Below are 12,866 nucleotides of genomic sequence, written 5' to 3'. Positions count from 1 at the left end.
ATCACTTCTGAAGTAGAATTCTGTTGTATGGGAAAATTCGTATGAAAATAACCTCTTCACTTTCCACATCAGACTAGCATGCCACAAAAAAATGGACGACAGATCATTCGATAATCTGTTCGTGTGTACGGGGCTTTAGTGGGAAACTTGTTCTGGGTGAAATTTGAGGCTTCAATTACCGACTAGGTACACACTAAGGTTGCCATCTAATACCTTTAAAACTGAACATATATTGTTTGGGCGCTCCATTCTCCAATCTGCTGCCTGACGTCTCCCGTGACGCTCCGCCCGGTGCCCGGCTAGGTTCCGGTCTCTCGGTTGCCATGGCGGCGGCTGCTGGCAGCCCCGGGGCGGCTTATGAATGTAATATCTGCCTGGAGACGGCCCGGGAGCCGGTGGTCAGTGTGTGCGGCCATCTGTACTGCTGGCCGTGTCTTCATCAGTGGTCCGAAACGCGACCAGAACGCCAGGAGTGTCCTGTGTGTAAAGCGGGCATCAGTCGAGAGAATGTCATACCAATATATGGCAGAGGAGACACCAACCAGCAAGACCCCAGGTTGAGGACTCCCCCAAGACCTCAAGGACAAAGACCAGAACCAGAGAACAGAGGGGGTGTTCCAGGGTTCACAGACACTGGCTTCCACATGTCCTTTGGCATCGGAGCATTCCCTTTTGGCTTTTTTACTACAGTCTTTAACACTAATGACTTCCAGTCAGCACCACGTGTAGATACCGGCCTCCCCCAGGGAAGGATGTTTGGGTTACCCGACTCTCTCTTCCTCATCATCGCTGCCTTCTTCTTTCTTTGGTTAATCAGCGTGTGAAGCCTGGGAGCGACTTTCCGACTCGCCAGCTGTAAGGCCTTATAGCCATCCACAGTGCATCATCCATCAGAGACGCCACTGAGCCACTCGTCATCCATCCCCTGTAAACACTCCCTTTGATTCAGGCGGTTTTTACTCCATATATCCCTACTCCAAATCCATCTTCTCTTTTTCTACGGCACTTTATTACGATCCACTCCAGTGACGAGTCACATTTGTAACCGTTACATTTTTATTTGAAGATTTGTAAGTAGCCCCCTTCTGTTTTTTGCACATTGTAAATGTTTGAGATGAAAAATCCTGGAGATCCAGGATAACTGTCTGTGGACACGTGATATGATTCATTTCTCTATGGTGGACACGTCCCGGCTTCTTCCACTTCCAGGAGTATCACCTTCTTTAATTAAAGGATCATCCATCCTAGGACTGTCCAGCTTGTTTAGGTCCAGCAGGTTTTAGGGCTGCTAATAAGCGCATTGGGTAGCAGAAAAATAAAATGGTGATTAAATGGGAAAAAAAAAAAAAAACTGAACATATATTAATTACACAGGTTCTGTGGCTGATTAAGGTGGTAATTAAACTCAATTAGTGCCTTATCTGCCTTAAATTATCCTCAGAACCTGAGTAATTAATATGGTTTTAAAGGGATGAGGTGACAACCCTATTACATACGTGCTAAAAATCTACTGCAAACAGTTGGTTCGGCAGAAGCCGGTTGACTTTTAGCCCATGTGTACAGTTCCCCATCCATCAGAAGCCAGTCTCAAGACCAGCTTCTGTTGAATGAGCATGCTGGAAAATCAAAATCCGATCAGCGCTCGTAGCCAATGGCCACGAGCGCTGATCACTGTGTTCTGGCAGGGGGTAGTCCCCCCTGTCAGAACACAATAACTCAGCGGGGAGATTGCCGCACTAACGTCACATGTGTTAGTACGGCAATCTGTACTTTTTTTTTTCATTCAGTCCCCTGAGTTGAACAAAAAAACTTATCGTGTGTACCATGAGGGTATCAGTTGTCTGTTTGTTTCTGAATTTAGTACTGTAGAATAAGTATGATTACAAAGTCAGAGTGAAGCAAAATATCCAAATTGCATGCTGCAATGCAATTAGCAAAGGCAGCCTCCATATTCTCTCAGTACAGGTTTCCTTTTAGCTTTGCTACCCCTTAACAATTAAAAACGTAAGCCTAGTACACATGGGCCGAATGTCAAACGACATCAGCTGGTTCAATAAAAACCAGCCAACATTTGACCCATGTGTATGGTAGCCAGGCCGACAGGAGTAGGGATAGACCAATTATCGGAAAGACCGATGTATCGGTGGCCGATATGCCCTTTTCCCTGATATATCGGTTTTGGAACTGGAACTGGCCGATATTGCCGAAATTTTTGTGATGTCATTCTGCATTCTTAGGCTGCCTCCTTCGCGTTGGACAGCCTCGCCTGGAGTCGGAACTAGTCTCGCGGGAGTTTATCACAGTCATACACCCACCCACAGCAGCCTGGTGTCAGCCAGCCACCCACATCCACAGGCCCTGTACCAGCCAGCTACAGGCACTGTACCAGCGACCCAGCCAGCCACCCACAGGCCATGTACCAGCCAGCCAACCACCCATAGACCATGTACCTGCCAGCCACACGCACTGTACCAGCCATCCACAGGCCCTGTACCAGCCAGCCAGCCACCCACCCACAAACCCACCACAGGGTGCCAGCCAGACAGCCACCCACCACAGGGTGCCAGACAGCCAGCGACCCACCACAGGGTACCAGACAGCCAGCCACCCACAGACAGGGTGCCAGACAGCCAGCCAGCGCCCCACATACAGGTTGCCAGACATCCACCACAGGCCCTGTACCAGCCAGCCACAGGCACTGTACCAGCCACCCACAAGCCCTGTACCAGCCAGCCATTCACAGGCCCTGTGCCAGCCAGCCACCTACCACAGGGTGCCAGCCAGCCAGCCACAAACCACATGGTGCCAGCCAGCCAGTCACCCACCACAGGATGCCAGACAGCCAGCCATCCACCACAGGGTGCCAGCCAGCCACTCACCACAGGGTGCCAGCCACCCAGCCACCCACCACAGGATGCCAGCAAGCCAGCCATTAAGCATTAAACAAAAATTAACATGTTCAGTACCAGATTTGTGTCAAAAATTATTTTTATTTTTCAAAACTTTAAATGTACAAAATATCGGCCCATATCGGCCGATACCGATGCGTTGTGAGTGACCAAAATATTGGTAGAGGTATCGGCCCTGAAAAAAAACATATCGGTCTATCCCTAGACAGGAGCTGGACATTTGGGTGGCTTCTGTCCAGAATGCATGCTGGAAAACCAGCAGCTGACCGCCTCCTGATCTGCGCTCTCAGCTAATAGCTGGAACACAATATATCAAAACAATAGCTTAGCAGGAGAGATTGCTGTGTGTAGAGTGGCTCTGACCGGAGCTCCTAGTTTTTTTTTGTGTTCAACCCACTGGGCTGGTGTGTACCAGACTTAAAGTGTTACTAACCCACAACAGTAAAATAAGTCTGTATATGCAGTAAAGCATGCTTGTTATACTCACTGTGGAACCTAAGGGGTTAATCCGCTGCCTTATGTAAAAAGGCTGTTTGATCCTGTATGCACAGATCCTCCTCTTGTTCCACTGACTCCAAAACATGTCTGGATAAGACAGAGCTTTTGTAGTGAGGCTGCACATGCTCAGTTTGATGTTTATTGCTAGAGTTTTTTTTTTTCTTAGGAGAGTGCATGTGATCATCACATAGCCAATTAGCACTTTCCAGACAGAGGGTCAGGGGTTCTAGTTCCTGATAGGACAGCTCAGTGCAGTATGAAAACTCCTCCTACAAGCTTAAACCAGGAACAGATTGAAGCCACAAGACTGCTATTTATTGCTGATGGGAAAAGGTATTTAGCAGTTTATATTTACTAAAATGATTACATGTTCATGTTCTGTGTACTGTGGGAGACCAGATATAGTGAATGCAGGCTCCTGGGTTTAGTAACACTTTAATTTTAAACTTCAGGTAGCTAATTTGTAAGCTTTGATCAGTTGAGGGACTGCTACAACTCACAATCAGAAATGGCAGCAAGAGCACATACCTTAGTATTTTGTAGTTTTATTTATGGGTTTTATCCTCCCAATGGTGTTTTCATTTGAAGGTATACCTTGATACTGCCAAACATTGAGGCTGACGGTTTTAATGCTGCGTTGAGGGGTTTTTTTTTTTTTAGAACTCTACACTTTTGTTTTTTCTCCAGCTTTGTAATTAATCTTAGTGGGTGGAAAAAATACGACCATTACTCAACAACATACTTATGGTGTGGGAGAAAAAGAGCTATTGCACACTTTACCTTGATTTATTGGAGATGTGATAACTCCTTGCTTGTGTGTGTGAAAAGACTTTTTGTCAACCCCAGTTCAGATGGGCTGTGTGTGTTCCAGCACTGTGCTGTTTTGTGGCAGATTAAATAAAACTTGTCATACTTCTCTTCAGCGGGCAGATTGCATTGAGGGGGAGGCAGGCACCTTAGCCAATATTAATGTCATTCAATCAAGAATTCATTATCATAAAAAATCATGCTGGTATTAAAATCTGTTCTTTGAACTGGAAGCCAGAGTAAAGATTATATGACATAAATAATTACTTAAACAGACAAGGCTTCAGATAACACAGAGTGCTTGTACTCCATCTCTCCTGCTAATTCTTTGCTAGCTCAGTCATGTGTTGCCTATAACTGCTGCGCCCCAACCAGGCATCTTCCAGAGAGATCACCAATTTACCTCTCATGACATATCAATTCATTGCTACAAGAAAACTTCAGCTTTGAAAGTGTACATGCATCACTGAACTAACCAACGACATTCTTTTTACAGCTGGCAGAGAAGTCTTATAGAGTTTTTTCACAAAGCAAAATGGCCATGTGAGAAGCCTTAATCGCTTAGCCCCAGTTCACACAAGTGCAACTTCTGATGCGACTAGAGTTGCACAGAATTGTATGAAAAGGGAAATCACACTGTTTTCTTTCTTAATATTTTTATTTAACCACTTTAATACCGGGCACTTCCCTCCCTTCCCGCCCAGGCCAATTTTCCCCTTTTAGCGCTGTTGCATTTTGAATGACAATTGTGCGGTCATGCAACACTGTACCTACACCAAATTTATGTCATTTTCCCCCCACAAATAGAGCTTTCTTTTGGTGGTATTTGATTACCTCTGGGTTTTTTCCTTTTTGCTAAACAAATAAAAAAAGACCGAAAAGTTTGAAAAAAAAGAAAAGTTTTTTTGTTTATGTTATACAATTTTGTAAATAAATACGTTTTTTCCTGCACTGATGAGCACTGATGAGACTGCACTGACAGGCACTGATGAGGAGGCACTGATGGGGTGGCACTGATGGGGTGGCACTGATGGGGTGGCACTGATAGGCGGCACTGATATGCGGCACTGATAGGCACTGATATGTGGCACTGATGGGTAGCACTGATATGCAGCATTGGTGGGCACTGATAGGCGGCACTGCTGGGCACTGATAGGCGGCATTGATGGGCACTGATAGGTGGCACTGACGGGCACTGCTAGGTGGCACTGACGGGCACCAATGGGCACTGATAGGTGGCACTGGTGGGCACTGATGGGCACTGATGGGCGGCACTGATCGGCACTGACGGGCGGCACTGATGGGCACTAATGGGCACTGATAGGCGGCACCGGTGGGCAATAATGGGCACTGGTGGGCGACACTAAAGGATGGCAATGATGGGCACTTGTGGGCAGCACTGATAGGGAGGACACTGGTGGGCAGCACTGATGGGGAGGGCAATGGGGGGCTCCCTGAGCCCTGATTGCTATCCCTGGTGGCCATAGTGGGCATCCCTGGGGTCATAGTGGGCATCCCTGGGGTCATAGTGGGCATCCCTGGTGGATCTAGTGGCACCCCCCCCCCGAGGGTTTGCACTGGTAATCAATGATCTGATTACCAGTGCCGACCCCCCCCCTGTCAGGGGAGCCGCCGATCGTCGCTCCTTTACTCGTGCCTGTCAGGCACGAGCTAAGGAAAGCCGATCAACGGCTGTTCCTATTTACTATGTGACCAGCCGTGATTGGACACGGCTGATCACATGGTAAAGAGCCTCCGTCAGAGGCTCTTTACCGAGATCGGAGATGCAGGGTGTCAGACTGACACCTCGCATCACCGATCGCCGCTCTGCGCGCCCCCGGGGGGCGCCCAGAGCTGTGTTATCCTGCCGCCGTCATATGACGTCCGGTCAGGATAACACAACCACATTCCCGCCGTCATTTGTCTATAGGGCGGGCGGGAAGTGGTTAAAGAATAAAGAGAAATACACAACATACAGAATGAGCAGCAGTAGGGCTCAGTAAGGCACATATCAATAAGCTCTATAATAAAGTAAGTATTAAGAGAACAAGGTGCAGCACGTAATAACAGGATCAAAGTACAAAAATATCAATTTTGCAGTGCTCACCAAAGAAGATGAAAAGGATTTGACTTACAGTTCTAAAAGGTACTTAGTAGCTGTGTACATCCAGGGTTTGGTAAACAAAGATGTTAGGCTTTGGGTGAATCCAAAGCAGTATTTAACATTGATATACACTCACCAGCTACTTTATTATGTACACCTTCCTAGTACCGGGTTGGACCCCCTTTGGCCTTCAGAACCGCCTTTTTTCTTCATGGTATAGATTCAACAAGATGTTGGAAACATTCCTCTGAGATTTTGGTCCATATTGACATGATAGCATAATGCTATCATGTCATGTGTGGATGAAAATGTCAGAGGTCAGAGGAAAATGGGCAGATGATAGAAAAGCGACAGAAACTCAAATCCATACTGCAGATTTGTTGGCTGCACATCCATGATTTAAATCTCCTGTTCCACCACATCCCAAATGTGCTCTATTGGATTGAGCAGAGATGTATAGTAACTAAGTAGAACTACTTCACTACTGTACTTAAGTACCGAAAGGCGGTATCTGTACTTTCCTAGAGTAGAATTTTTTTTCTCCTACTTTTACTTCACTACATTTTTTCAATGATTTCAATACTTCTACTCCGATATTTTTTTTTTTTGTGCTGCATAGTTACTCGTTACAATTATAAAAATTACCACTGCCAGAACAGTAGATGGCAGGTTTCATGAAGCTCAAAACATGTGTATTATCAGCGCATACGAAAATAAATGCTACTGTATGTATAAATAAAAGCTGCATTTGAAATAATAAAAAACAATATGATGTTCAAACTTTTGACTTCTTTCTTTAATAGCTACATAACACAGTACTTGTACTTTTACTTTCAGTACTTGAGTAGCAATTTTTTTTCAAAACTACTGGTACTTTTACTTTCAGTACTTGAGTAGCAAAATTTTTAAAAAAACTACTTGCAATACTTAAGTACAAAAAATGTTGAATATTTTAGTACTTCTATTCAAGTCACTTTTTGATCATGCACTTCCACTTCTACTCAAGTCACTTTTTGATCGAGCACTTGTACTTTTACTCAAGTATGGGTTTTGAGTACTTTATACAACTCTGGGATTGAGATATGGTGACTGTGGAAGCCATTAGAGTACAGTGAACTCATTGTCATGTTCAAGAAACCAGTGGTGAGATGATTTGAGCTTTGTGACATGGGGCATTATCCTGCTGGAAGTAGTCATCAGAAGATGGGTACACTGTAGTCATAAAGGGATGTACATGGTCAGCAACAATACTCAGGTAGGCCGTGGCATTTAAATGATGCTCAGTTGGTTCTAATGGCCCAAAGTTTGCCAAGAAATATTCCCCACACTATTACATCACCACCACCAGCCTGAACCATTGATACAAGGCAGGATGGATCCATGCTTTTATGTTGTTTACTCCAAATTCTGACCCTACCATCTGAAATTGACACTCATCAGACCAGGGGGCATTTTTCCAATCTTCTATTGTTCAATTTTGAGATCCTGTGCAAATTGTAGCCTCAGTTTCCCATACTTAGCTGACAGAAGTGGCACCCATTCTGATCTCTTGCTGCTGTAGCACATCTTCTTCAAGGTTCGATGTGTTGTGCATTCAGAGATGTATTCTGCATACCTTGGTTGTAACAAGTGGTTATTTGAGTTTCTGTCGCCTTTCTATCATCTGCCCATTTTCCACTGACCTCTGTCATTTTCATACACACAACTGTCACTCTCTGGATATTTTCTCTTTTTTGGACCATTCTCTGTAGTCCCTAGATATGGTTGTGTGTGAAAATCCCAGTAGATCAGCAGTGTTTGAAATACTCAGACCAGCTCATCTGGCACCAACAACCATGCCACATTCAAAGCCAATTAAATCCCTTTTCTTCCCCATTCTGATGCTCAGTTTGAAGTTTTCTTCACCACGTCTAGATGCCTAAATGCATTGAGTTGCTGCCATGTAAATGGATGACTATCAATTTGTGTTACCAAGCAATTGAACAGGTGTACCTAATAAAGTGGCCGGTGAGTGTACATACGCTTCCAATGTAAATTTAGGAAAAGGCCACTAAGGAGTTTGTCATATCTGACAGCAAACAAGTGACCTTTCTTAATATGAGACATAGAATTATACAAGAGGGTGAACCCTTAGAAAAGCGGAGAGAGACCGAAGTGTTTGCCGGAAAAAGGGCTAATAATAACACATGAAGTAAGAGAGAGAAAAAGGGGAATGATAAAAAAAGGGAAGAGGGGGCAGGGTGGAGTCAATATACTCAGGGGGACCCATTACAAATATGGCTTACTTATCACCATGACTTATAGGTTTAAAAAGCGGGTGGGTGGTCGAATTTTGGGAAATGAGCCAACCAAGGTTTCTAGATTTGCAGGAATTTAACATGCGTAGTAGTGAGAATCACCATATGTTTTTCATTCACTAACGTGCCATGTACTTGCCTTCTCACCTCATTGAAAGAAAGGGTTGGCGATTTCCAAGACTTTGTGATCGTCTGTTTCGTGGCCTTAAAGACATGAGTCACTAGTGCATGCTCCCTCTCTCGTATGCCAGTTATAGGTTTGTGTAATAGTGCCTCTAAGGGATCTTTACGTAAGTTCAAATGAAAGACCATATTGACCATGTTATAGAACCATATCCATAAATGTTTGACCTTTGGGCACGTTCCACCATATAGGCTTCATATCGCCCTGGTCATGAAAACATGAAGCAGAGTAAGTGGGGAGGTATTTTTCAATTTTCACTGGAGGGTGGTACCACCTTGACTACTTTAAATGGGTTCTCTACTACATGAGTTCTGCTAGCAAGTTTAGAGTCATGCACCAACTTAAGGGTTTTTACCCAAACTGATTCAGGTACATAGAGACAATACGCTTGAGTCCAAAAGCTGTTCTTGTACATGAGGTTACTGTCCTTAGGAGGATGACTGAGAAGTGGGTCAGTAACATACCCCTCTTTGAGGAGACTCTTTTGATGTAGGATTCTACATTCAAAGTTGCTTTCCTGGAGAGACCCAGACAACATCCTTGATAAGGCATCTGACTTACCATTCCCTGACCCAGGTAGATATGAAAAAACAAAACCTAACCTATAAAAGAATAGGGTCCAACATTCTTGCCTAGAAGATGATCTGTTGGTAGAATGAATGAATACATCATTTTTATAATTAGTGAGAACAGTTACTGGATGTTTAGCCCCTTCCAACAGATGCCTTCACTCAGAAAATGCTTCTTCGCTTCCTAATTGCCAGCAACTCCTTGGAGAATAGATAGCAGAATCTGAAACATCAACTTCCATGAAAAAAAATAGTTCAGGGTTAGGATCTACTACTATTGGTGCAGAAGAGGTAGCCTGTTCCTCAGGTGATACAAAAGGGCATCACTTTCTTCGTCAGATGCGTAATTTGTGCAATTACCTTGGAAAAGTTCCTTATGTGAAATCCTCTTGTAAAAGTTGGCCAATCCCACAATATAAGAATATCATCTAGATATGCAATCACAAACTGGTCCAACAGATGTCACAAAACATCACTGATAAAGTGTTGAAAAGATTTGGGAGGGTTGTGTAGCAATGTTTCCAGGCCTGTGGTGGGTCTACCATGGTTACCGGTTACCGCTTCAGCCCATGTGAGCTGCGGCCCCGGGTGTGAGAACTGACACATTGACTGTTTTATTGTAGTTTTAGGGGATGGGAGAAGGGAATGAGTGGGATACTCCTTTGGCTCGACTATGTACAATTCTGGGACTTTTATAGCAAAAATGCCCGTTAGCGCTGTCTTGACACCAGCCGACGCTAGCCATCGCTTACTGACACTTTGGACACATTGTATCTCTGAAAGCTGTGCTGGAACTCCGACTTAAGTCCAGAAGATCCAGGACTGTGAAACATTGAACATCTGACACTGCTTGCACTGCAAAGTCACTGACTACTCTCTCCAGCCTTGTCCTGGCTTGAGGTAGCTCGCTGTGTATTCCTGTATTGCTGCAACTCTCAACTGAAGCACTCAAACTGTGCATTAACTCTTCAGGGCCCAAATTGCAGGCGCCCCTTTAACCACTTCAGGGTCCTCAACCTAGGTACCCCCTTTATAGCTAGCTGACTCCTGGATCCTAGAACCTTCTCCGGAGTGGTCCCCACTGACTCTAGGCCGACCCCCCAGGGGAAATCCTCAGTACTCACGACCTGTGTAGGCTTTCCTAAGACTGGACCCCTCTCGCTCTCCGCTGGTTCTCGGCACACCGGATCCCCCTCAGCTCAACTCAGCACTCTCTGGATTCTCAGGCAGCACCCGAGACATCCGCTTCCTCTGACAGGAGGAGAGACAGCCGTCCTCTCCCTCCTGGGACTCTGCTTCCCGCCAAAGACCATGAGTCATGCCCTCCCTCAAACTTGTACCCACTCCCAGAATCCTTTGCGGCAGAATCTGCCTTCTGGGGTAGTTACAAGCCTGAATGTATCCCTGATTGGTTTTCCTCCACTGCCCTATGAGAAGCCTCTCACAGAGCCAGTGGGGAGACTCCCCCCTCAGCAGACAGACCTGGAAGCCATGACACCCTACCAAAAATAAATCATGGCCCTGCTGTTAGGCAGACAAGGCCCACTATACATTTATCTAGCAACTACCTGTAGGGTGCTACAGTTGCAAAGACCAAAAGACATAACCAAAGACTCTAAATGCCTATATCTGGATCGAAAGGGAGTTTTTCATTAGTCTCCAAGACAAGTGCGGACCAGGGTATATGTCCCCGTAAATCTAAAGACTTAGGCTGAACAGAGTCTTTCCAACATTTCAGAGATGTAGGGATTATTTAAATCCCTGTAATCGACCCACCGATGCAGGGTGGAGTCTTTTTTTCAATCAAAAATAGGGCTGCCTTCAGGAGACATTGAGTGTCTTATAAGATCCTTCTTTAAATTCTCATTAAACCACTCCCTGAGCATCTTTAATGCAGGTTCTGGCAGATTGGAAAGGCTTTTCTGCCCCTGGGAGCAGTTCAGTGGGACAATCGTACAGGTGATGAGGCGGTAACTGATTAGCATTCTTTTTATCACAGATGTCTTGGAAGTCTTGGCATTGTGATGTCAGGTTGTCATATGACTAGGTAGTTACCACATCAACTTGTGATTCCTTGATTAGTCAGGAACTTTTTGACGAGGTTCTTTACAATTTTTCTTGCAGTCCCCCAGTCCCCAGTCAGTGGAGGGATTATGGGTAAAAAAAACAAGGAATCCTCAGGATGACAGGAAATCTGGGTGACATTATTAGCTGAAAGCTGATAGTTTCACAATGGTCAGCTTCAAAATGAAATATAAGAGGAACCATTTCATGGATAACAGGACCTGAAGAGAAAGGTGAACCATCAACCATCTCCATATCAATAGGGGCTGGTTTATTTCTCATTTAAGTTTTATTGCTTTGGTTGAATTCTATGTCCATAAAGTTCCCCCCAGCTCTGGAGTCCAGCATAGCAGAGCATACAATTGCATGGCCCTCAGTGATAAGTTGTAAAGGAAATTTGTAAATTCTGTATAAAATTGTATTTTATTTTGTATGCTCTGCCTATGTATTGCACACTGCACTCATAGTGCACATGACATTAATAATGTTTTGATTACACGTTGCATTAATTTGAGCCCTGATAATATTTTAGCCTGCCTGTGTTACGCCACTTGTTACCATAAAAGTACAATTGTAATATTAATGTGATACTGTAACGCTCATGCGTTTTTTGTTAGTGAATGGATTTGCAGCTGCAGAATTATTACACTCAGTAGTCATGTAGAGAATGTGTTGAACAACATATCCAACTCTCAGGACTTCATCACTGTGTACAGCCTGTTATGCAAATATACATACACTCAATATGATGTTCCTGGAGTGATAGAATGTATATGATAGAATAGAGGTGAGAGACAGGCAATAGAATGGTGAGCACTTAGTAGTAGTATTCAGGAGAGTGGTAGGTGATGATAGTATGCAGATAGGTTTTAGCAATCATGTATAGTAACAGGTGGTAGGGGACAGCAGATGAAGTATGCAAGAGAGAGTAACCTAGTGCAATGATAGGTGATGGTAGTCCCAAGAGCTAGCAATCTATGCAGATGATAGAAATAGCTTAGATAGTAATAGTCCCTTTAGTATGCAGTAGTAGATAGTGAAAGTTAGGTTGAGGAAGGAATCCCCTGCGGGGTACTTATCACTAGATGGGTTAGTAGTAGCAAGGTCCAAGAGTAATGGAGTGATCCGGTAGCGAGATACTGGATCGGTAGCGAGGTTCCGGTCTTGTTCAGGCAAGGGGAATAGCTTGAAGCTCTGGCAGCATTGGACAAGACAAGGCAACATGCGGTTTGAACGAGCAATGAGTGAGAGAAAGCCTGCGATTGAAATAGCCGCTCATAGCGGCGCCCGGCGATGACGTCATTGCCCTTAAAGGTGTATGCGTTCCATTTGGATAGCAAGATGGGACGCAATATTAAGAGAGAAATGTGGAAATAAGGGTACCAGAGGTACCAGAACATTACAGATACCTACGTAAGCATGTGTAGAAAAAAC

General features: G+C 44.6%; 1 protein-coding gene across 1 annotated transcript; it reads left to right on the top strand.

Annotated features, from left to right (window-relative positions):
• Nucleotides 1–241: 241 nt before the first annotated feature.
• Nucleotides 242–1,333, top strand: LOC309545142 (E3 ubiquitin-protein ligase RNF5-like). Its single transcript, XM_082244277.1, has one exon. The coding sequence runs from the start codon at nucleotides 324–326 to the stop codon at nucleotides 822–824; it is 501 nt and encodes a 166-aa protein (XP_082100403.1). The 5' UTR covers nucleotides 242–323; the 3' UTR covers nucleotides 825–1,333.
• Nucleotides 1,334–12,866: the final 11,533 nt, after the last annotated feature.

The sequence above is a fragment of the Pelophylax lessonae genome, assembly GCF_965119305.1.
Source record: "Pelophylax lessonae genome assembly, chromosome: 2".
Taxonomy (NCBI): Eukaryota; Metazoa; Chordata; class Amphibia; order Anura; family Ranidae; genus Pelophylax; species Pelophylax lessonae.
Note: the sequence above shows the minus strand (reverse complement) of the source record. Positions and strands in the feature narration are given on the sequence as shown.

Coding starts and splice junctions, on each gene's coding strand:
- LOC309545142 (XM_082244277.1), top strand. CDS start 324: ATGGCGGCGGCTGCTGGCAGCCCCGGGGCGGCTTATGAATGTAATATC.